Source organism: Choloepus didactylus, chromosome 1 (genome assembly GCF_015220235.1).
Source record: "Choloepus didactylus isolate mChoDid1 chromosome 1, mChoDid1.pri, whole genome shotgun sequence".
Lineage (NCBI taxonomy): Eukaryota > Metazoa > Chordata > Mammalia > Pilosa > Megalonychidae > Choloepus > Choloepus didactylus.
The window spans coordinates 204,680,845-204,702,043 of record NC_051307.1 but is presented as its reverse complement, the minus strand read 5'-3'; the positions used below and the strand labels follow the sequence as shown (position 1 = coordinate 204,702,043).

At 46.5% G+C, this 21,199-nt stretch overlaps 2 protein-coding genes across 2 annotated transcripts; one reads left to right on the top strand and one right to left on the bottom strand.

The window, feature by feature from the left end:
- Positions 1 to 5,112: 5,112 nt before the first annotated feature.
- On the top strand, positions 5,113 to 5,868 carry LOC119526888 (IQ domain-containing protein F5-like). Its single transcript, XM_037826405.1, has 2 exons — positions 5,113 to 5,161; positions 5,372 to 5,868. The coding sequence occupies exons 1-2, from the start codon at positions 5,113 to 5,115 to the stop codon at positions 5,815 to 5,817; spliced, it is 495 nt and encodes a 164-aa protein (XP_037682333.1). The 3' UTR covers positions 5,818 to 5,868.
- A 7,759-nt stretch (positions 5,869 to 13,627) lies between these two features.
- On the bottom strand, positions 13,628 to 15,100 carry IQCF3 (IQ motif containing F3). The gene is made up of 3 exons (XM_037826391.1): positions 14,987 to 15,100; positions 14,776 to 14,823; positions 13,628 to 14,026 (listed from the first exon to the last, which is right to left on the bottom strand). The coding sequence occupies exons 1-3, from the start codon at positions 15,098 to 15,100 to the stop codon at positions 13,628 to 13,630; spliced, it is 561 nt and encodes a 186-aa protein (XP_037682319.1).
- Positions 15,101 to 21,199: the final 6,099 nt, after the last annotated feature.

The following is a 21,199-nucleotide window of genomic DNA, read 5'->3' as shown; positions in this document are numbered from 1 at the left end:
GAAACTATCAAACTACAACCCAGAACCCATGAATCTCGAAGACAATTGTATAAAAATGTAGCTTATGTGGGGTGACAATGGGATTGGGAAAGCCATAAGGACCACACTCCACTTTGTCTAGTTTATGGATGGATGAGTAGAAAAATAGGGGAAGGAAACAAACAAACAAACAGACAAAGGTACCCAGTGTTCTTTTTTACTTCAATTGTTCTTTTCACTTTAATTATTATTATTGTTATTTTTGGGTGTGTGCTAATGAAGGTGTCAGGGATTGATTTAGGTGATGAATGTACAACTATGTAATGGTACTGTGAACAATTGAATGTACGATTTGTTTTGTATGACTGCGTGGTATGTGAATATATCGCAATAAAATGAAGATTAAAAAAAAAATAAAAAAAAAATGCTTCAGCACAGGCTCAGGCCTTTCTCTCCCACTACAAATTCATAGGAATAACAGAAGGGGTTATATTTATTTATCAATCAGTAACAGCACTGACAAAACAAGAAATTTTGTGGAATTCCTAACAGACAGAAAGTGAACATGACAAGACTAAATCAAAGCTTTCAAAAAGGCCTCATGCAAAAGCAGGAGGGTCTGTGCAGTCACTCCAACCTTGGAGGCAGCTGGTCTAGGGAGCTCTAGGGCCTCGGGGCCTTAGGGGCTTAGGGCTACAGCAGGGGCTGGGTTGGAATGTACTGGCCTCTCCAGTTGAGCCAGGCAGTTAGCAAGAGAGGGTGGAAGGAGCAGTGAGAGGCCTGGGGAGGCGTAGCAGGGCCTGGTGCAGTTTGATGCCCTTGCAGCCCTTGCACGGGGAGGTTCACACCCAGGAGACCAGCCCCTGATGTCCCAGCCCTGACAGTCCACCCCGCCCCACTCCTCCCCTGAAATCCCTGGAGTCAGGGACTCTGTGTCATCAACAGACCAAGGGGGACTCCCCAAACAAAGACAAACACCTGACCAAGCATCACCAGGCCTTGGAGGAAACTGAAGGCATGAAAAAGCATCCCTACACTCAAGCAGAAACATATTACCCAACAGAAAGACATGAGGGCAATTTAAAGAAGTGGAATTAATAGCTGCAGGGGAAGGGAGAAGACACCTTAGCTGTGAAAGAACAAACCAATGTTAAAGAGGTCCACTCACGGAGCTTAGAAAGCAGCAACATTGTTGAAATTAAAGCCCGATTGATGGATGAAGAGCCAAATGGACGTTAACTAAAGTGCAGATTAGTGAGTGGGAAGTTTCTCCTGAGGAAACCTCCTGGAATGCAGCAAAGAAGGGCAGAGAAATGAAGGCAAAAATAAATAAATAAATAAAAGAACAGAGGAGTGATCCAGAAGTTCCAGCATGGTTGAACATGTGTTCCTGAGAGAGGAAGTAGAGAGACGGATGGCAGGAATATTAAAATCATTGACAAGAGCATTTCCTACAGCTTAGAAAGTCTCAACTGTCCTCAAAAAGTGAAGGAAATGTGAGATTGAGAAAAACTTCTTGGACCAAAAAGGGGAAGAAAATGAAACAAAATGGTTTCATTGGCTGAGAGATTTCAAATAGAGTTGAGTGGTCATTCTGGAGGTTATTCTTGAGCATTAAATAGATATTTGTTGGTAGTTTTTAGTGTATTGGAATAGCTAGAAGGAAATACCTGAAACGGCTGAACTGTGTATAATCCAGTAGCCTTGATTCTTGAAGATGATTGCGTAACTATACAGCTCTTGAGGTGTGACTGTGTAATTGTGAAAACCTTGCGACGGACACTCTCTTTATCCAGTGTAAAGACAGGTGAGGAAGAAAACAAAGATAAAAAATAAATAATAAGGGGTGACAAGAGGTATTGGATGTTTTGGGTGTTCTTTTATTTTTTTTATTTTTATTTTTATTTGGAGTAATGAAGATTTTCAAAAATTGACTGTGGTGATGAATGCACAACTATATGATGATACTGTAAACCGTTGATTGTTCACCTTGAATGATTACCTGGTATGTGAATATATCTCAATAAAATTGCATAAAAATTTAAATATAGGTGCTTGAAGAAAAGGAATAAGGTGTATAACTTCTACATAAATCAGAAATTGTGTGTGGCTGCTAAAACAGAAATCTAAAAAACAGTGAGTCAGACAATCAGAAGTTTGTTTTTTCCATCACATGAAAGTCCAGGCCTATGGCAGCTCCATCATGTCATCATGGAACCAAGCTCCTACTACTTTCTCACCCACCTTTCCATTGTAAGATGAGCCTTGTCCTCATGCTCTCAAATGTGATCAGTCATGTTTACATTTCAGGCCTTGACTACACAGTACGCTAAACAAACAATATATAGCCTCTCCACAGAACACTCAGATCTGAGACCCAGTGTTGAAGCAAGTACATCTTTTGAGCCAGGGTCTCCGACCAGGTGAGGCAACTCAGGGGTTCCACTGTGGCTCTATGTTTTTGTTAACCAGGAAGGGGGCCGGGTTGCGATGGGAACCACCAGGAAGAGTGAGGAAAGAGTTTCTTGTGGGCAGGCACCCCACCCCAGATAGGGCACCCAGGGTCTTGGCCTCGTTCTCAAAATCCACCTGCCAGGAACTTCTGACCACAGCAATAGATATTCTGGTGGCAGAAAAGATGAGCAAAAATCTCTAGTGCTTGAGTGTGAGCTGGTACTGGTGGCACTCAAGACCCCAGCACCATCCCTGGCCTGGGGATGTGCACATCCCCCCACACCCAGACCCTAGAACTCCTCCCTGGGTGGGTCTCCCTCCTTCCTGGCCACCAGCCCTGTGGCTCCCCTGGGCTCCAGATGTGGGATATTCCCTGGGTCTTTGGAGCACTGGGACCTTCAACCCTTCCCTACCAGCCCGCAGAAACTCTGACCCCAGTAGGAGGATCTCTGTGTTATAACAAGATGGATGCAGGTTGATTTGTTTGTTCGTTTTACTGGTTTTTATTGAGTTTTAATTTATGAACACATCTTAACCTTTAGCCATCTTAGCATATGTTTCATTGATTTTTGACAAGTTTATATGCCTGCGTGACCTCCATCACAGTTAAATTAGAGAACATTTCCATGACCCACAAAGTTTCCATTTTGTCCCCAAGCCCAAGCTGGCAATCACTGCCCTGTCCCCATTGCTGAGAGTTGTCCTCTCTGTAGCACACATACGGGGATTCACACGGTGTGCCCTCTTTAGGGTCTATCTTCTTCCACCCGGGTAATGACTTAATGATCCTGGATGGAGGGTGGGTAGCTGACAGTTTTCTAGAAACAATGAACTTCAGAAGCATTGGGAAGCCGGAGTCCACAAGGTGAGACAACCCAGGGCAAAGCCTCCATGTGGGGCAGAGCTGGGACCTGATGCTGCCCCATGACGGGTCAGCTGTGAGGCAAGTCACGCAGAGTCTCTGGGCCTCAGTTTCACCCTCTGTGTTTCAGGTTCACGTCACCCTTTGTTATTATTACAGGCAGGGGCACGTGGCCTCTAGGATGACTCTGGATTCAGACTCCTTGGGGTGTTAAACTGATGAGGATCTCCCAGGGGGCTGACCAATGCCTCTGTCTTCAAATGTACCTTTCCTGCGGGCTGTGAATCTTTCTAATCCCCCTTTAAAAATAACACATTTATAGCACATGTGTATGAAAAGGTGTGTACACTGGGATCGCCCTGAGTTGCTCAACTTGCTATGTCTTGGACTCCCTTCAATGTCTGTTCATAGAGAGCGAACTCACTAATCCTATTTATACATTAAAATTGTTAGGTTTAAATGAACTGAAATCCATTTAATGAAAACCAGGCAGGTCTAATCAGTACTGTTTTACACCTTTGTGTCAAGGGTCAGGTGTTGGGTGATGTCTTTCCAGCCAGGCCTCTGCTCACTCTGGCAGAAAGACAGGCAGGTCCTCTAGCTTCCCTTTAGAATGGCTCACCTGTGGGGACTGATCCGGGTGCCTGTGTCATAGCTGCCCTTATGACATCACTGCTCTCCCCTTTCTCTACGCTCCCTCGAGGCGTGCAGACCTGAGGGGCATGGAAACATCTTGCCCCTCACCATGGGTAATTTAATAGTGGGCAGACAGGGGGATTTGAGACATTCGTCCCAGGTCCTGAGCATCTATTACTGTACAGGAGGCAGTCAGGTCCACCCCCGGTGGCCGGGAGGGTAGGGCACGTTGACCGTGGCCCCTCAGGCAGGGCCCTCCATGTCTGTGGCCCCAGGAAAGGCCAGGAAGCTGAGTCTGTGGTCGACTTGGCTCTGAGGGGTGGGGAGGACACTCACTTTCTCCCAGGCTTCCCCCCCAAAGCCCTGATTGCAGAAGGACAGAAAACCCTTTTCCATTACAACTGACGGTCATGATGAAATCACATCAGTAGAGCAGAGCTGGAAGGAGCCAAGGAGAGAAGAGGGTGCGTCTGCTCCCCACACGCTCCCCTCCCCCATCACTGTCCTCCCCCTTCCACGGTGCTGGGGAGAGCCCTGACCTGCAACATCTCCGACCTTAGAGGTCCAGCGGTGGTGACTGAAAGGTCCACGACCATGTAGTTTGTCATCGAAAAAGAGATGCTTCAGTGAGTCGATAGGGCTCCTAGGCAGATTACACCAGAACAACGGGGATGAGGATGCGGCAGGTAAATCAGTTAAATGTCCCTGTACTCAGAGCCAGAATGCAGATGGATAGACCCATCCTTGGCTGCCCCTTCCCCCATTTCCTTCTTAGGTGGAGGAATGTGGTTCTGGCTGAGATACAGAGAGTAGCAAGGCAGGAGGTGGAGGAGCCTGAGCCCAGACTATGTAGAGTTGGGGGCTGCAGGGTGGGGAATGTGTTTGGGGAAGCAGGAGCCAAGGCCTGGGAAGCCCAGGTCTAGGTGTGTGTGTGTGTGTGTGTGTGTGTGCACGCGCGCATGTGTATATGTGTGTACTCGGATGCATGGGCTGAAGTATATTCTGCTAACAATTGTGTGTAGTGGAGGAATCTTCATACTCTGGTGTGGCAGAGGGGCACAGCAGGCTGTGGGTTGACCTAAGGTCAGGGTGAGAGGGCAGGGGGCACAAAGGATGCCATGGCCCAGCAGCTGCGTGGGGTCTGAGGGAAGGGGCTCCATCCCAGGCAAGATCCAGAGATCATGGTGTTCTGGCCTAAACTGGTCCATGTAAGACTGGGCGAGGCAGCAGGTGCCGGTGTGCCCCATTTTACAGACAGGTTCATTGAGGCTCCTGCGTCAAGGCCATGTGTCCACCATCATTAAGCAGAGAGTGGCCCAGGCAGGACACCCAGGGCTCCTGAATTTTGGAGGAAGGGGCGATTGCTGATAGAGGATCAGCCTGGGGCTAACATGTGTGGGCCTCCCACGTGACGGAAGTGTCCTCTTTCTCCCTCCCAAGACCCCAAAGTGAAGATCATCATCCCAACGCCAGAGGCGGCGGTCGTGTCCATCCAGGCCTGGTGGCGCGGCACCCTGGTGCGCCGGACGCTGCTGCACGCGGCCCTCCGGGCCTGGATCATCCAGAGCTGGTGGCGGGAACACCTGGCCCGGCAGCTGGAGAGGAGGCGGCGCGCGGCGCTGGAGTCCTACGCGCAGCAGGAGGGCGCCGCCGTGCGGCTGCAGGCCTGGGCGCGCATGTGGCGTGTCCGCCGGCGCTTCTGCCGCCTGGTCGGCGCCGCCCGCATCATCCAGGCCTATTGGCGTTGGCGGAACTGCCACACCCGTGGCTTTATCCAGGGTCACTATGAAGTCAAGGAGAAACAACTGAATCTCCAGCTGGAAATCTCGCTGGGCTCACAGGCTTGTCGGGTGACACAGTGCGTACCCCTTCCAATAAACGAATGACCAGGTCTGCTCTGTCCCCGTGTCCCCAGCCCTCTTCAGCAGACCCACTTTTCAGGAGGTCATGGTCTGAGTAAGGATGATAAACACTTGGCAGCTCACAGGGAGGCTCTGAGGAACCGGCAGGGGTGTGGGGAGCCCTGTGTGCAGAAGGCTTCTCAGAGCCGCGAGCAGGAAGAGCAGGATCTGTGATTGATTAGCCATGCCTCGGGAGGAGGGGCGGGGGTGCAGGGGGCCAACTCCAGGGAGCCCCGTCCACGTGGAGGTCTGTGCCAATGGCGCCCTCTGGGCTTGTGCAACATGGGGGCCAGGGCCACCCTTTTCTCTTAATCCTTCAAAGTCTTCCCATTACCTTTAGAACAGAACTGAAAGCCATCCCCATCATCTCCACGGCCCTGCGCGGTCCCGCTCTGGCCGTCCCACTGAGCTCACGTCCTACAACTCACCCTGTCACGGCACTGTCCTCCTTGAAACTGCTGCCATTTTTCAAAATCCCAAGCATGTTCCCGTTTCAGAACTTTGCACTCTCTGACTCCTGTCGTAGGAACGTCTTCCTCCAGAGCGAGCTCTCACTTCACTCAGTTTTGTCTCTGCTCAATTCTACCTCCTGGTGGAGGCCTCTTGACCTCCTAACCTAGTAGCTTTCTCCCCACCGCCCACCGTGATGCTCGAGCTCCTGACTGGCTTTCCTGTTTTCACAGCCCTCACTACTACCTGAGGTTTCCTCATCTCATCATTTGTCTGTTTTCCTTTTTCCTCACAAGTTCCAGGAGAGCAGGAAATCTGAGTTCAGTGCTCTGTTTCCCAGATCTAGAACAGTGCCTGATGCATAGTAAGTAAGTGCTCAATGAATATTTATTTAATGAATGTATACATGGTCCTCCTTTTCAGGTCTGGGATCTGTTCTCTCACCATGGTTCAAATTCTACTTCTCTAGAATCATCTGTCCCACCCTCCCTGCACAATTCTCTAGGCTGGCCATCCCGGGTCCAGTATATCCAACAGACAAGTTTCATGGCCCTTTGAGTTAATATTTACATCTGGAAAGGTTTCTGAGTTTGTGTGTATGTGTGTACTTTGTGCTGGGGATAAGAATGTATTGTTGCCCCTCTATTTCATCTGTCCATATTACTCCATCTTTCTGTCTCTCTTTCTCACGTCCCCGTATCTTTGTGTCTCTCACTCTATATTAACTCCTTATACTCCTTAGTATCTTTCCCTCTCAGTCTCTGCCTCCCTCTTCCAACATCTCTCATAATCTCTTGTCTACTAGTGTCTGTTTCTCTAACTTACTGGAATTCTGATTCTGTAAGTTACTGGTGCAGATAATTAATATTAACTTGCTGATCCTCAGACATAGTTCTGTTCTTCTGAACCCTGATTACCCCCCACTATCAATACCATCCCCAGAAATGTGGGATAGAATAGCCTCAGAGAATTCAGCAATGTGGTGGCTCCTGGGTGAAGATGACACTAAGCCCAGGTTCAGTTCAAGTGTTTAAGGTATATATAGTACAATACTTTATTCATTTGGACACAGTGTTTGGTTCATGGGTGAGCACCTGACTCAAGCAAGTCCAGTAAGATTCAGTTCTGATGATGTGTTGTAACTGATTGAACCCCAAGGATTATGAATCCTGAGCTGCTTGGGCCACCACATGGGAATAGCTCACTGAAAATGGAGCTAGCACAGAGGAAAATAAGTAGAGCTAAGAGATGGAAAGTGAGAGGCTCAGTACTAAGGATTCCTTTGGGCCTCTGGATCCAGCCAGGCCTGAAGCTATGTGTAGCTCTATGTGGGAACTCTTGGTTTTGTAAGTCAATAAACCCCCATTTTCATGTGTCAGTTTGCTAAGACACAAAGGTGAGTTGGATTTTATGTGAGCTACTTTTTAGGAAGTGATTGGATGTAAGAAACTGATTTTCTGAATTAGGAACTAAGAAATTCTTGACAATAATTTTCAAAGACTCTCCCATTTAAAGTGCCTAGAAGACCAGAACATTCTTTTAAAACTGTGGATTGTGGTAAAAGTGAAAGTTCTGTGTTTGAATGGGTAAATCAGTTAATCTGGAATCAGAACAGCCTGATTGTGAACTGAATCATGAATTGGTCACTTATAATTCAAATTAGGAGTTTCTGAATTTGCCTACTTCCAGAAGTCAGCAGAAGGCAACTGTGGGCAGTCCATTAAATAACTGCATTAGGAATAGACGGGCTGGCCACGTCCCTCTCTTGTTCTCTACTCCACTTGTGGCACCAGCTGCTAAGAATCTAAGGTGCAATATAAGCATTTATTTATGGACTTGTTTGATTCCCCCTTTATCCTATCTCCGTTCTTCATATTTATCTTTGTTATTTCTTTTTGGTAAATTACTCCTTTTATTAATATATGTGCCGGTTTGAATGTATTATGTCCCCCAGAAAAAGCCATATTCTTTGATGCAATCCTGTGGGGCAGATATAATAGTGGGGATTAAGTTGGAATGTTTGGATTCAGAGATACGCCCCACCCAACTGTAGATGATAACTGATGGGATATTTCCATGGAGGTGTGGCCCTGCCCATTTGGGGTGGGCCTTGATCAGTGGAGCCATATAAATGTGCTGACTCAAAGAGACTGAACGGAGTGCAGCTGTGAGTGACGTTTTGAAGAAGAGCAAGCTTGCTAGAGAGGAACATCCTGGGAGAAAGCCATTTTGAAACCAGAACTTTGGAGCAGACGCCAGCCACATGCCTTCCCAGCCAACAGAGGTTTTCCGGACGCCATTTGCCATCCTCCAGTGAAGGTACCTGATTACTGATGTGTTACCTTGGACACTTTATGGCCTTAAGACTGTAACTGTATAGCCAAATAAACCCCCTTTTTATAAAAGCCAGTCCATCTCTGGTGTTTTGCATTCTGCAGCATTAGCAAACTAGGACAATATATAACATCCTTCTTTGCCTCTTATAAAAGCTTTGCATTTAAAGTCTATTTTGTCCAATATTAATATAGCTACCCCAGCTTCTTTTTTTTTTTTTTTAATACCGTTTGCATGGAATTTCTTTTTCCAGCCTTTCACTTTCAACCTGTTTGTATCCTTGGTTCTAAGGTGAGTCTAATATATAGAATATATAGAGTAATCCTACAACTCAACAATAAAAAGACAAACGACCCCATTTAAAAAAGGGCAAAAGACTTGAATAGACATTTTTCCAAAGAGGAAATACAAATGGCCAAAAAAGAACATGATGAGATTCTTATCATCACTAGCTATTAGGGAAATGCAAATCAAAACCACGAGGTGTGATCATTTCACACTTCCTAGAATGGCTGCAATTAAAAAAAAAAGACAGAACTACAAGTGTTGGAGGGGACATAGAGAAATAGGAACACTCATTCATTGCTGGTGGGGATGTAAAATGGTGCGATTGCTGTGGAAGACAGTTTGGCAAATCCTCAGGAAGCTAAGTATAGAATTACCATATGACCTGGCAATCCTGCTACTAGATAATACCCAGAAGAACTGAAAGCAGGAACTTGAACAGATATTTGCTCACTGATATTTGCCAAAGGATGGAAGCAGCCCAAGTCCATCAACTGATGAATGGGTAAACAAAATGTGGCATATGCATAGTATGGAATATCATCCAGCTGTAAAAAAGAATGAAGTCTTGATGCATGCAATAACATAGATGAACCTTGAAGAGACTATGCTAAGTGAAATAGGCCAGGCACAAAAGGAAAAATATTGTATGATCTCACTGATATGATCTAATTATAATAAGCAAACTCATACGATTAGAATCGAGAATTTAGGTTACCAGGGAATAGATTGACTTAGAGAATGGGGACCGGATGCTTAATTTGTACAGAATTTCTATTTTGGTTGATTGTAAAAGTTTGGAAATGGGTGGTGGTGATGGTAGCACATTAGTGTGAATGTAATTAACAGCACTGAGTTATGTATGTGAATGAGGTAGAAAGGGGAAGTATAGGGTCATGCATATTACTAGAAGGAAACTGAGAAGATGTTCTGGTTTGCTAAAGCTGATGGAAATACAATAAATCAGCAATGGATTGGCTTTTATAATGGGGGTTTATTTGTTCAAAAATTTACAGGTCTAAGGTCATGGAAATGTCCAAATTAAGGCATCAAGAGGTAGATACCTTCTCTGAGGAAAAGGCCAAGATGCAAGTTCTAGCTTGGTCACTTCTAAACATTTTAAAAAGTAGTATGCCCCAAGACAGAGAACTCATGGCCTCACCACCTGGGACTGACCACTTCTCTTTGTTGCCAATCACAAGGCAACTCTGCCCTTTAGGTGATTTTATATCCCTGACTCAGGCAAGATTGTTTTCCAAGAACTTTACTCCCTTAATTGTAACCCCTTAGCCCTCAAATATGACAAGATAAATGGCAGAGGAGAGAATGGCCAGGGTTGGTTAGTCCTCCTGGACATGTTCCTATTCACTCCTTAGACCAGTCAGGATTTGATGGGCCGCCACCTGTCTCTAGAGCACTGGGACTGACTCTGTTGGCTTTCTGCACCCAGCACCCAGTGTTATACCCAGGGCTAGGGATGGGTGAGGAAAGAGCACAGCTCAAAAATTTTCACCATGATAAATCCCAAGCATGGAGCCTGGACTTATTCCACTCCCACCTGCCATATCCATTCCACACCTAAGCACAACCATCTGTGGAATTTCCATGGTTGGTTGACAGAGGGATGCAGCAGCTCCTGCTATGAGTAGAGGTGGAGATACTATCAAAGGCAGCTTATTATTCATCACCCTAAAGAGAGGGGGTGGTCCTGGGAGTGGGGGGCATAGTCGTGGTCTCCTGAGATGGTCATGTCTGCTATTGCCCAGTGGATATCACCTGCATTACAGCATTCATGGTTGCATGAGGTTTGTAGCCTCCTACCTTTTATTTGAGGATGTGATGATCACAGAAGACCCAGAAAAACACCTGACTTCTCACTCGGGATGCTGGGGAGCAGTAGACATAGGAACTAAGGAGAGTCAAGCTCTGTCTCCCCTACTCCCTCACCAAAACCAAGGCAATGAGAAACAAACATGGATTTTCCTATTTTTTTACCTCCACCCCAACTACTGTAACTATCCTCAGGGAAGTCAATATCAGCCTGCTTGCTTCTCAACTCTATTGAACTTTTTCTCACTCCCACACCCAGCTACCCACTCATGGTCAAACCCCAGGCATGCACTGTCCCATATGGTGGCCTTAGCCACATGTGGCTACCTGAGCACTTGAAATGCAGCCAGTCCCCATAGAGATGTCCTATGAGTGTAAAATACACACCCAATTTCAAAGACAATATTAAAAATGCATGCAAAATATCTTGCTAATAATTTTTATATTGATTACATGTAGAAATGATCCTATTTAGGATATATTAGTTTAATTAAGTATATTATAATTAATATCACATGTTTCTTTCGACTTTTCACTGTTGCTCCTAGACAATTTAAAATGGCAAAAGTGGTTCACATTTTATTACTATTGGATGATGCTGTCATATCCCTTTCCAACGCCAATAATTGTCATAGGGTCAAAATTACTCCTATCTACTGATCACCTCCTCTCCTTTCAGTTACTGTTCAGATACTATTGGCACTACTATCTCCAGTTAGTTGTAATTCCTGTGAAGAACCCTGGAATCAGCTTTTTACTACCTCACTCTTTAGGAGAAAAGAACCCAGGATCACCAGACAGTTGAGGAAAGCCTTTCCCATGAAAGACAGAGACACAGTGAAATGAATGGAAAATGAGAATTTGGTGGGGATGGGGTGGGGATGGGGGAGAAGAGTGCAGGAAGCAGAATAAACCTAAAACCAAAAGCTGTAAACACGGTAATCACGTTATTGGTTCCAATTCCTCTCCCTCCCTGTCTCCATATCCTTTTCTATGAGACTGCAGCTCCTCTACCTCTTGGGCAGAATACATTTGTCCATCCCTTGAGTTTGGGTTCAGCCACTTGATGTGCTTTGACCAACAGAGAATGAGGCAAAAGAGATGGTGTGGCGGTTCTGAGCCCGGGCCTGAAGAGCCTCAGGCTTGTAGGCTCGCTCCTAGGATCTCTGCCGTCACCTGAGAAGGAAGGCTGGCGTGCTGGCCCAGTGAGGCTGAGGGACGGCTGGATCAGAGCTGCCCAGGGGGATCCAGCCTAGGGCAGCCAATGCCAACAACCTGCATTAATGCCACAAGCCACTGTGCTGTTGTGTTTGTTTGTTACACAGCATCACTGTGCTCATGGTTAACTGAATCAATAAAAAGAACAAAAACTATGGCATCCCTGAAACAAATAAAGGATACTATAAAAAGAAAACACACTCCTGAGAATGAAGGCTCTTGGATAATAAAAATATGATAGAAAGAAATTTAATAGGAGGATTGAAAGAAATAAAACACAAAAAGGTATAAAATATGGGAGAAGACATAAGAAAATTATAGGGTCAACCAAGGTAGTCCAATATCTGACCAATATGAGCTACAGAAAATAAGACTAGAGTAAATGGAGAGGAGGAAATTATCAAAGAAATGATATAATTCCAAACAGTCAAAATCATACAATTCATAATATTTGTCTGTAATAAAATTAGAAATAAAAAATAAAATGGTATGCCATGTGGTACATGGGTGTATTCATATGTCAAAATTGAGCATTCAAGATTTATGAGTTTCACTGTTGTGAACTTTACCTCAAAAAAAAAGGTAAAAAAAGAATAATATTATATAATGAGTAGTAGAAGGAGAGTGTAGAGGTATGTATGAAAAAAAGAATGGCATTTAAAAAAAAATTTTAAATGCAATTTTATTGAGATATAGTCACATAACATACAATCCTTCAAAGTGTACAATCAGTTGTTCATAGTATGGAATGGCATATTTTTGATCATCTTTCAGGCTGGCTATTGTTACCCTTTCTTGTTTACTTTGTGTGTGCTTGAAATTGTCCATGTTAAAAATGTTTTTAAAAACCACTTTACATATATTTGAAAATTAAACAGCTTGCCTCTAAATAACTTATGGGTTATCAACAACCTAATCATTCAAGAAAATGGATAAATTTGGAACAACACAGTAAACTCCAAAGAAAAGGTACAAGGACAGAACTAATAAAAACAGAAGTAGAAGCCTGTAAAATATGAAACTAATGAAACTCAAAGAGATTACTACAAAATCAAGGGCTGATTTTGAGGAAAAAATAAAAATACAAAGCACTTGGACACTCTAATGTCTGGAATTTCCGGTTACTTTTGTTTTATTGTTAGGATCCTCACTTGACCCCACTGGCTGAGAAGTTCAGTTGAACTTTGAGTTAAACAACAAATGAAGGGAAAAATTAGAGAAAATCATAGTAATGGACCCACTCCCCTATTTGATATAGGTACATATTTTTTCAAAGCCTCTCCTCTGCCTTCCTTCTTGAAAATGGAATCTGACCTCACCAGTCAGGCTGGGAGGCAAAGGTGCAAGGCACCAAGAGTGGAGAAAGGGGCGTTCACTCTTCCCCGGGGAGGTGGCTGAGCCTCCGGGACACTGGGGCTCTGCACATATGAGGATGGGCACGGGCGGCAAGTTTGGGAATAATCACTGGCATCAGCCCATCTCGTTCCAGAACAGGGGCCATGGGCACAGTGGGGCAAGGAAGGCGAGGACCTGCCCTAAAGCCTCCCCCAAGGGGAGGAGCAGACAGCAGAGCCCCTGAATCACTGGGGGCCCAGGCGCTGCAGGAATTATGGAGACACACAAACCTGGTGAGGCATTTATTGGGATGAAGGAGCCAGTTCCCCACCCCGCAGGCCCTTCAGACTGATAGGATTTCAATATGGAACTGGAGCTGGTTGGAAGGGACTTGGTACTGCAACTGCAAATGGTCCTCCTTCTGGAGGGCAAGGCAGCTCTTCCGGGCCTGCAGTACGCAGACCGTGTTGCACAAGTGGCAGTAATGTTGCTGGCACTGCCACATGCGAACCCACGACTGCAGCTTGACGGCTGCCTGCTCCCGGATTATGTAACTCTTCAACAGGGCCTGCTGTTGCTTCTGCACCCACCTCTGCGTAAGGGTCCTCCACCAGCACTGAATCATCCAGGCCCTGAGGGCAGCCACCAGCAGGGTTCTACGCACCAGTGTGCCACGCCACCAGGCCTGGATCTTTCCAGCCGACTTGTTCTTTTTTTCAAGTTGCTGCTTTGCAAGGAGCGCCTGGCCAAGCAAAGGAGAGGACTCACAGTGAATTTTTGGTCAAAAACCACAGTGCCAGCGTCTGCCATGGAGACACTTCTCAACAATCAGCACTTCCTGGCGGTCCTTGGGACACAGGAGACCAGGGTGGGGTTTGCCTCTGCTTCTGTCTTGTCCATGCCCTCACCCTCAGAGTGGCAGTGTCCTCATCTGTAAAACGGGAAACGCTTGCCCAGTGGACCTCCCAGGGGCATGGAACCAGAGGAAGCACTTTCTGAGCCAGATGGGTGGGAGGGGGCAGGGGACCCCATGAGCGAGCCCTTCTCCCCCCCAGCCCTTCCTGCTCTTTCGATCCACCTGCACTCATGAGGATGGACTCAGTATTTATGCCCACATCTCATCCCACCTACAGCCCACGATGCTGACACTTGATGCTCCCTGTGCGGTTGACCCTCACCTCACATCCTTTGACTTCCACCACGAACCTTTCAGTCTCTCCCCTGTGGTTCTACGTGACCACCTGCTTCCCCACCTTTCCATCTCCTTCCACACTGTGCTCCACCTTCCACGTGGCTGGTCCCCACCTTGGTTCCTCACCTCCCCATCCAACTCCCATACCCATCTCAGCCTACCCAGGATGGGGAGGCATTTAGGGGACAGGAGAGCAACACTGAGCCAAACCCTGTGAGACCAAACATGGATCCTTCACCTCCAGGGGCCCAGGGTCAGAGGGTCAGTGATGTGGGTTCACGCTCCCAGGCTCCACCTACCTTCTTCTGCTTCTCTATCACTATTATTTCTATTTCTGGACCAAATGCCTGCAATCAGAATGTAGGGGAGAGCATGGGTGAGGACCAGCCTCTGTGCCAAGTCCCCACAGCCCAGCTCCCCATTCTTTCCCAAGGTCCTGTGAAGTCAGCTTGCTGCCCTCTGCCATGGGGCTAATGCCCACCCCAAGGGGTGGTTCTGACTGAGCCTTACACAGCAGTTATTGCCCATGATTTGGGGACAGTGGTTCAGGTGTTCACAGCCCCTTTGGTTGCTGGTCCCCCTTGACCCTGGCAGGGGCAGGAGGATGGAGGAGGAGCCAACCATGATGTCACAAGGGCGGCTATGACCAGGGGCTGGGTTGCCTTCTCCAGGCTCGAAGCTGGTGTGTAAGGAGGAAACCCCTGCCTATTTCCCTCCTGCCACTGAGGGGCCCGAGTCCTCTGGGGAACCTCAGCTCTGGGGCATGTGTCCTGTGCAAGGAGGCTCTCTGGCCGTCCCACCCCCAGGACCTTCTGGTCATTAGCCGCTGGGGAAAGCAGTCCCCGCAGTGCCAGGAGGCTCATGGGCCTTCCCACGGTGCTGGCTTGGCAGCTCCCATGCTCTTCTGCCTCCTTTGCTGTGGCTCCCTTCTGCGGGGAGTGGGAAGTCCCTCTTTTAAAGGGTCTGAGGAAGGGTCAGGATGGAGGGACCTCAGCCAATCACTACTCCCTCCCTCCTGGCCCGGTAACCCCCATCCTTCTGTGGCCGTTTGCTGGCCCGTAGCTTGCAAATCCATGCTCCGTAAGACAAAACAACCCTCCATGTATCAGAAACTCAGTGGGCCAGAGGCATTTTCCCAACATGGACAGTGTGTGATCTGGTGCCTCCTCCCCCCTGTAGACTCCTCTGGGGGTGGCAGGGGCCACCCGACTTCTGGGGCACAGGGGAGCCGGTAGGACAAAAATGGGGTGGGGTGGGGGGATTTGGAAGACAGTACCTGACAGCAACTGGAGGTCGGGTCCTTGTCATGTGCAAGTTGGCCGGGAGCTCTGGGGACTTGGGTGACCTCCCAGGGATTTCTGGGATCAGGAATTCCCTAAACAAGACTAAATGCAAAGGGGTGATCACTGGTAGGGAGAGGTCTCCAGAGGCTGTGCAACCTGCTTCCCTCTCCCTTTCCCTGCTGCCATGTTTCCCACTTACACTTCTGTCTTCTCTTTCTTTCTCTTTCCCTTAGGGTCCTGGGCACCAGGCTGAAAATGGCTCCCCAATCCCTGGCTGCTACCATGACCCAGCTCTAGCGCCACCCGCCAGATGGACCAGCATTACTGAGGCAACGCCCCAGGAGGAGAGGGCTCTGGCTGGCCCACGATAGGTCTGGCTTGTAAGGTGTCAAGGGAGTAGCCTGGCGGTGGATTCAGGGGTTGGGGGCACAGCTCTAAAGAAGCTGGGCTGTGGGCAACATGCACCCGAATGGTGACTGCTATTTTCTGCTGCTGGGCCACCTGCGTCAGCACACAGTCCTCACCCTGTGGTCCTGCATTCAACCATGGAGCTCCCAACCGTTGCTCGTAGGGAGACTCTCCACATCAGCCACACTGCTTCCAGACGGGCAAGACGGCTCCCCACTTCCAGATTCCCCATCTCCAGGCAATGCCCTTTCATCTGCTAATTCCCCTGTAACGGGGCCCAAGGGTAACTCCTTGGCACCTTGTAGCATTTTACTGCCTTTAACATGCCTGAGACACGAGGGGTGGGAATGCAGGACCAGTGGCAGGAGACACCTGTTCAGGAAAGGGGAGGATGGAGGATGGGGGCAGAACCAGGTCACGGTCCCAAGCACACAAGGACCTGTGGGTGTCGTGTCATGGGGGATGCAGAAGGGGCAGGACAGAACCAGTGACATCAGTGGCGCTAGGCACAGGGGCCTGTACCCCCAAAGGCTGGGACGGGAGCAGCAGGGGTCTTCTAGAACTTTTTGTTTGTGCTTTTGTGGGTTTGGATTTAACGTCCATTTATACGTGTCCAAATTTTAAAGACTCAGTATTTCAGGCTGTTTCAAAAACCAGCAGTCTCTGGCAGCCCTTACTGTCACTTCCCACCTCATATCCCAGCCATGTTCATACCATTTAAACGACTCTGTGGAGCATTCTTTCCACTCTCTGGGTAGTATCTTGTTTCCCTGCTGCTAAAACAAGTGCCATACAATGGATTGGGTTAAACAAGGGGAATTTATTGGCTCACACTTTTGAGGCTAGAAAAGTCCAAAATTGAGGCATCAGCAAGGCGATGCTTTTTCCCCAAAGACTGTGGTGTTCTGGGGCTGCTTACTGGTGATCCTTGGTCCTTGGCTTTTCTGTCACATGGCGATGCAATGGCAAAGCCTTCCCCTTCTCCTCTGGGTTCCAGTGACCTCCAGCTGCTCCCTGTAGCTTTCTTTCCGTGGCCTTCTCTGTAAGGCCTCCAGTAATAGGATCAACACCCAACCTGATTCAGTTATCCACACCTTAACTAAAAATAACATCTTCAGAAGGTTACAGTGGGTCACACACGCAGGAAAGGATTAAGACTAAGGGCGTGTGTTTTCTGGGGTATATGACACAATCTGCCACAGGAGCGAGCTGGTGTGACCTTCTCCTGAGGCTTCCATTGCCGGGCCACAGAGAACAACCTCCCGCGGTGGAGGATGGCAGTTTAGCCTTCTGCCCTGCCTCTATCAAGCCCACTTCTCTGCCCCTCATATTCCCAATGTGCTTATTTGTAATTGAGGTCAGATCGTGCATAGCGCTCACATCATCGTGCCTATGGGAGTGCTACCGAGAGCGCCCCGGAGCACACGTTGGTTTCCTTCTCTTTCCCGCACAACTTTGTAAAAGCGCTTTTACTGTGAAAATGTTTGAACAATGCCAAATTTGACAGACCAGATAATGACCCCATATGTGTGCAAGACCCACCCTCCTGTCCTTCTCTCAATATGCTTACAGTAACCCCTTTTTTTGTTAGATAACAATGTAATGTTTACATTATTGTGGTCATATGTACATTGTTCATGGCTCAGCAACATAGTACGTTAGGATTACACTTCCTATCATGAACTTCTTGTTTGTGTTTCCTGCAGTTAAGGATTGCTGCATTTTCTGCTAATTCATCCCCAACATTTTCATCAAAACTCAGGTAATCAGTTTCAGTTTTTTCTTGAGCCGTGTATCTTTCCCTCCAACCTGGACTTGCTGTTCTCTCATCAATCCAAAGCACTCCTTCACCCTCTCCCCGGAATTTTCTCCCTGTCTGTCCTGTAATGACTCCCCTCTTACTGCTTTCACGGTATCCATCAGGGTTTCATCAGGGAAGCAGAGCTACTATGGGTTTACAGGGTAAAGACTTCATGGTGGGAGCAGCTGGGAAGTGATGTTCTAGAAGAAGATGAGGGATGAGAGAAAATCTCACTAACTAGCCCTCCCGAAGTCCTGGTGTGTGGATAAGTTACAGCTTGCAGGGGAATCTGACACTGGGCACAAGCAGTCACCAACGTGGGGCACAAAGTGGGGGCCATAGACAGGAATTGGAGCGCTGTTGCCTGTACGGGTGCACAGCTCAGCATCGTGAGGAGCCAGGGCAGCCCTTGGCCAGCAGGGCCGGCATCAGGGAGAGGAGCTGGGTGCAGAGCAGGAGAGAGCAAAGACGGGCTAGAAGCCTCTGGACACCTCTCTATCTGTCCATGTCCACATCTGACCTCAAAAAGACCTTCAGAGACTTATGACCGCTGTTTCACTTTGCCTCCCAAATCTCAGGCAAGTTCCTACTTGGCAACTAAACCCAAACCCATCAGGGAGGGGAATCCTGGGGCTTGCCAGCTGGAAGTTTGCAGCCTCACTAACAGACCAGAACACACTGTCTTCCTCTTCTTGGGTTTTGTCCATCATTTTGATAGAGCACCTCCCATGGTAGCTTCCTGAGAAAGTGTATAAGGATATACATTTTTAGAGACTTCACGTCTGAAAATGTCTTCATTCTACCCTCGAACATGCTGGCTAATTTTGCTGAGTATGCAATTCTAAACTGGAAATATTTTCTGCAGAATATTGAAGACTTCATTCCACTTTCTTCTAGATGTCTGATGCCCTTCTGATTCCTTTGTCCATGGGACGTGGCCTATTTTTCCCTTCTGGAAGCTCTTAGGATCTTCTCTGTCTTCGGCATTCAGAAATTACAAGATGATGCTAACTTGATATGTAGGTGGGTATTTTTTTCCTTTCATAATGTTGGGCACTTGATTACTTGTTCAGTTTAAAAACTCACCCTTCAATTCTGGATCTCAAACTTTACTGTTTTCTTTCTCTGATAATTTCTATCCCTCAGTTTTCTCATTTTGTTATTTATAGAAATCCTATTAGATCATGGAATGATTCTCTAATTTTCTAATATTTTCAATGTCATTTTTCATTGCCTTGCCCTTTATTCTACTTACAAGAAGATTTCTTCTACTGTGTGTGTGTGTTTTTTTTTTTAAAGAATCTTAACTTCCAAGAGCTCTTTACTGTTCTCTGAATATTATTTTCTTTTTATAGCACACTGCTGTTTTTCCATAATTTGTTATTCTCTCATATTGTTCTAAGAATATTATAATTGTTACCTTTTGAAAAAAAATTGCTCTCTTATCCCCAGCATTGTCTTTCTTTTAAGCACTTTTCTTCTATTTTTGTTTTTGTCTTAGTCTTTTGTTTTTGTCTTAGTCTTTCATGTTAGAGGCTTTCCTCAAAGTTGATGAACCTTGGTTGTCTGTTTGTATTTAAGAATGGGGCACTAAAAAGTACAAAAGAAGGCTGTGGATGGGTGGAGCTTACTGACTGTTTGCATTCAGTTCGGGGTAACAAGGCTGAGAGCTGGGTTTTGTTTCTGTGAGGAACTGCAAACATCAGTGTCTATTGGTTTATCCTTTGGAGCTTGTGGCAGATTGCATTAGTGCCCCCATAGTCACACTCTTTGCTTTGGGACTTTGCACTTCCTCCTGCTAAGAGGTTGAATGGATCATCCTGTGCATTGGGTTTGGCTGTGTGAGTTCCTTTGGCCAATAGAATAACGTAGAATTATACAGTGCAAGTTCTGGCCTTGGCTTGGCTTTAAAGGCTTTGCCCATTTATGTTTGCCCATTGGCATTTCTGTCATTGACATGGCAGGAACATGCCCAGGAGCCTGCTGGTGTGAGGAGGAGGAGGAGGAGAGACATGTGGCAGTGAGCTGCCCCAGCCTAGCCACCCAAGCTGAACCCAGCCTCAATCCACGTGCCACTGATGATTCTGGGACCTGGTTATGCAGCATTAGTGTAGCAATAATTGGGGATGCAGAGTCAGTTTCCCCAGAGAAGAATCCGACAACTGCAGGGCAGAGAGTAGGAGAAAGGAACTTGATTGCCAGCTTCTGGGAGCTGAGGAGACACTGAGGCTGTGGACCTCTCTGTGCAGTCTGCACACTCTCAGTTACCACTCCGTTTTAGTAAGGTTTCTTGCTCCTGCTTTCAGCCATGCCTGAAATCCCTGAGTCCGGATGCTCCCTGGTTCAACTTAACCAGGAAAAATATCTCTTTTGATCAAGGTGGAGGAGGGGCTGCAGCCTGGGATGCATGAAGAAGGGAAATAGGGTGAAGGGGGAATCCAACAAATCCATAAATAAATGGTTATATTGCACCTTAGATTCTTAGATATTAGGCTAAGATATTTGTACTCTTACTGTCAGATTTTGATATCACAGTAATATTGGTCCCATGAAATGCATTGGGAAATGGTACTTTCTTCTCTATTTTCTGGAAGAGATTATTTTAAATTGGTGCTTAGGTTTTCTTTAAATATTTGGTAGATTCTCCAGTGAAACCATATACGCCTGGGGATTTCTTTTTAGAGCTTTTTTTTAAAAAAAATTTAAAAAATTTTAATTAACTGTATTTATCCAAAAAAAAAAAAAAAAACATTTCCAAATAAAACATAGCAAAGGAATAAGAAAAACTAAATATCCTGAAATAATTTCATTGCTTCCAGTATGCTCCTACCATACCACAAGGAAATTAACGAACCAAAGTCATGCCTGAGCATTCGCATATCATTAAAATTACCCTCAATATCTTATTTGTTCTTATTAGATTATCATTCCCCCTTCACTTGTTGCTGTCTTCTCTAGGTCCCCTACATTCTACAATATAATACATTTGTTTTACATTTTTCACAGAGTTCACATTAGTGGTAACATACAACAGCTCTCCTTTTGTAACTGTCTTATTTCATTCAACATTATGTCCTCAGAGTTCATCCATGTTGTCATATGCTTCATGACCTTATTCCTTCTCACTGCTGCATAGTATTCCATCGTATGTATTTACAGCTTTTAAAATACAATTTCAATGTTTGTAATGGTTATAGAACTAATTAGGTCATCTGTTTCATCTGACTGCTT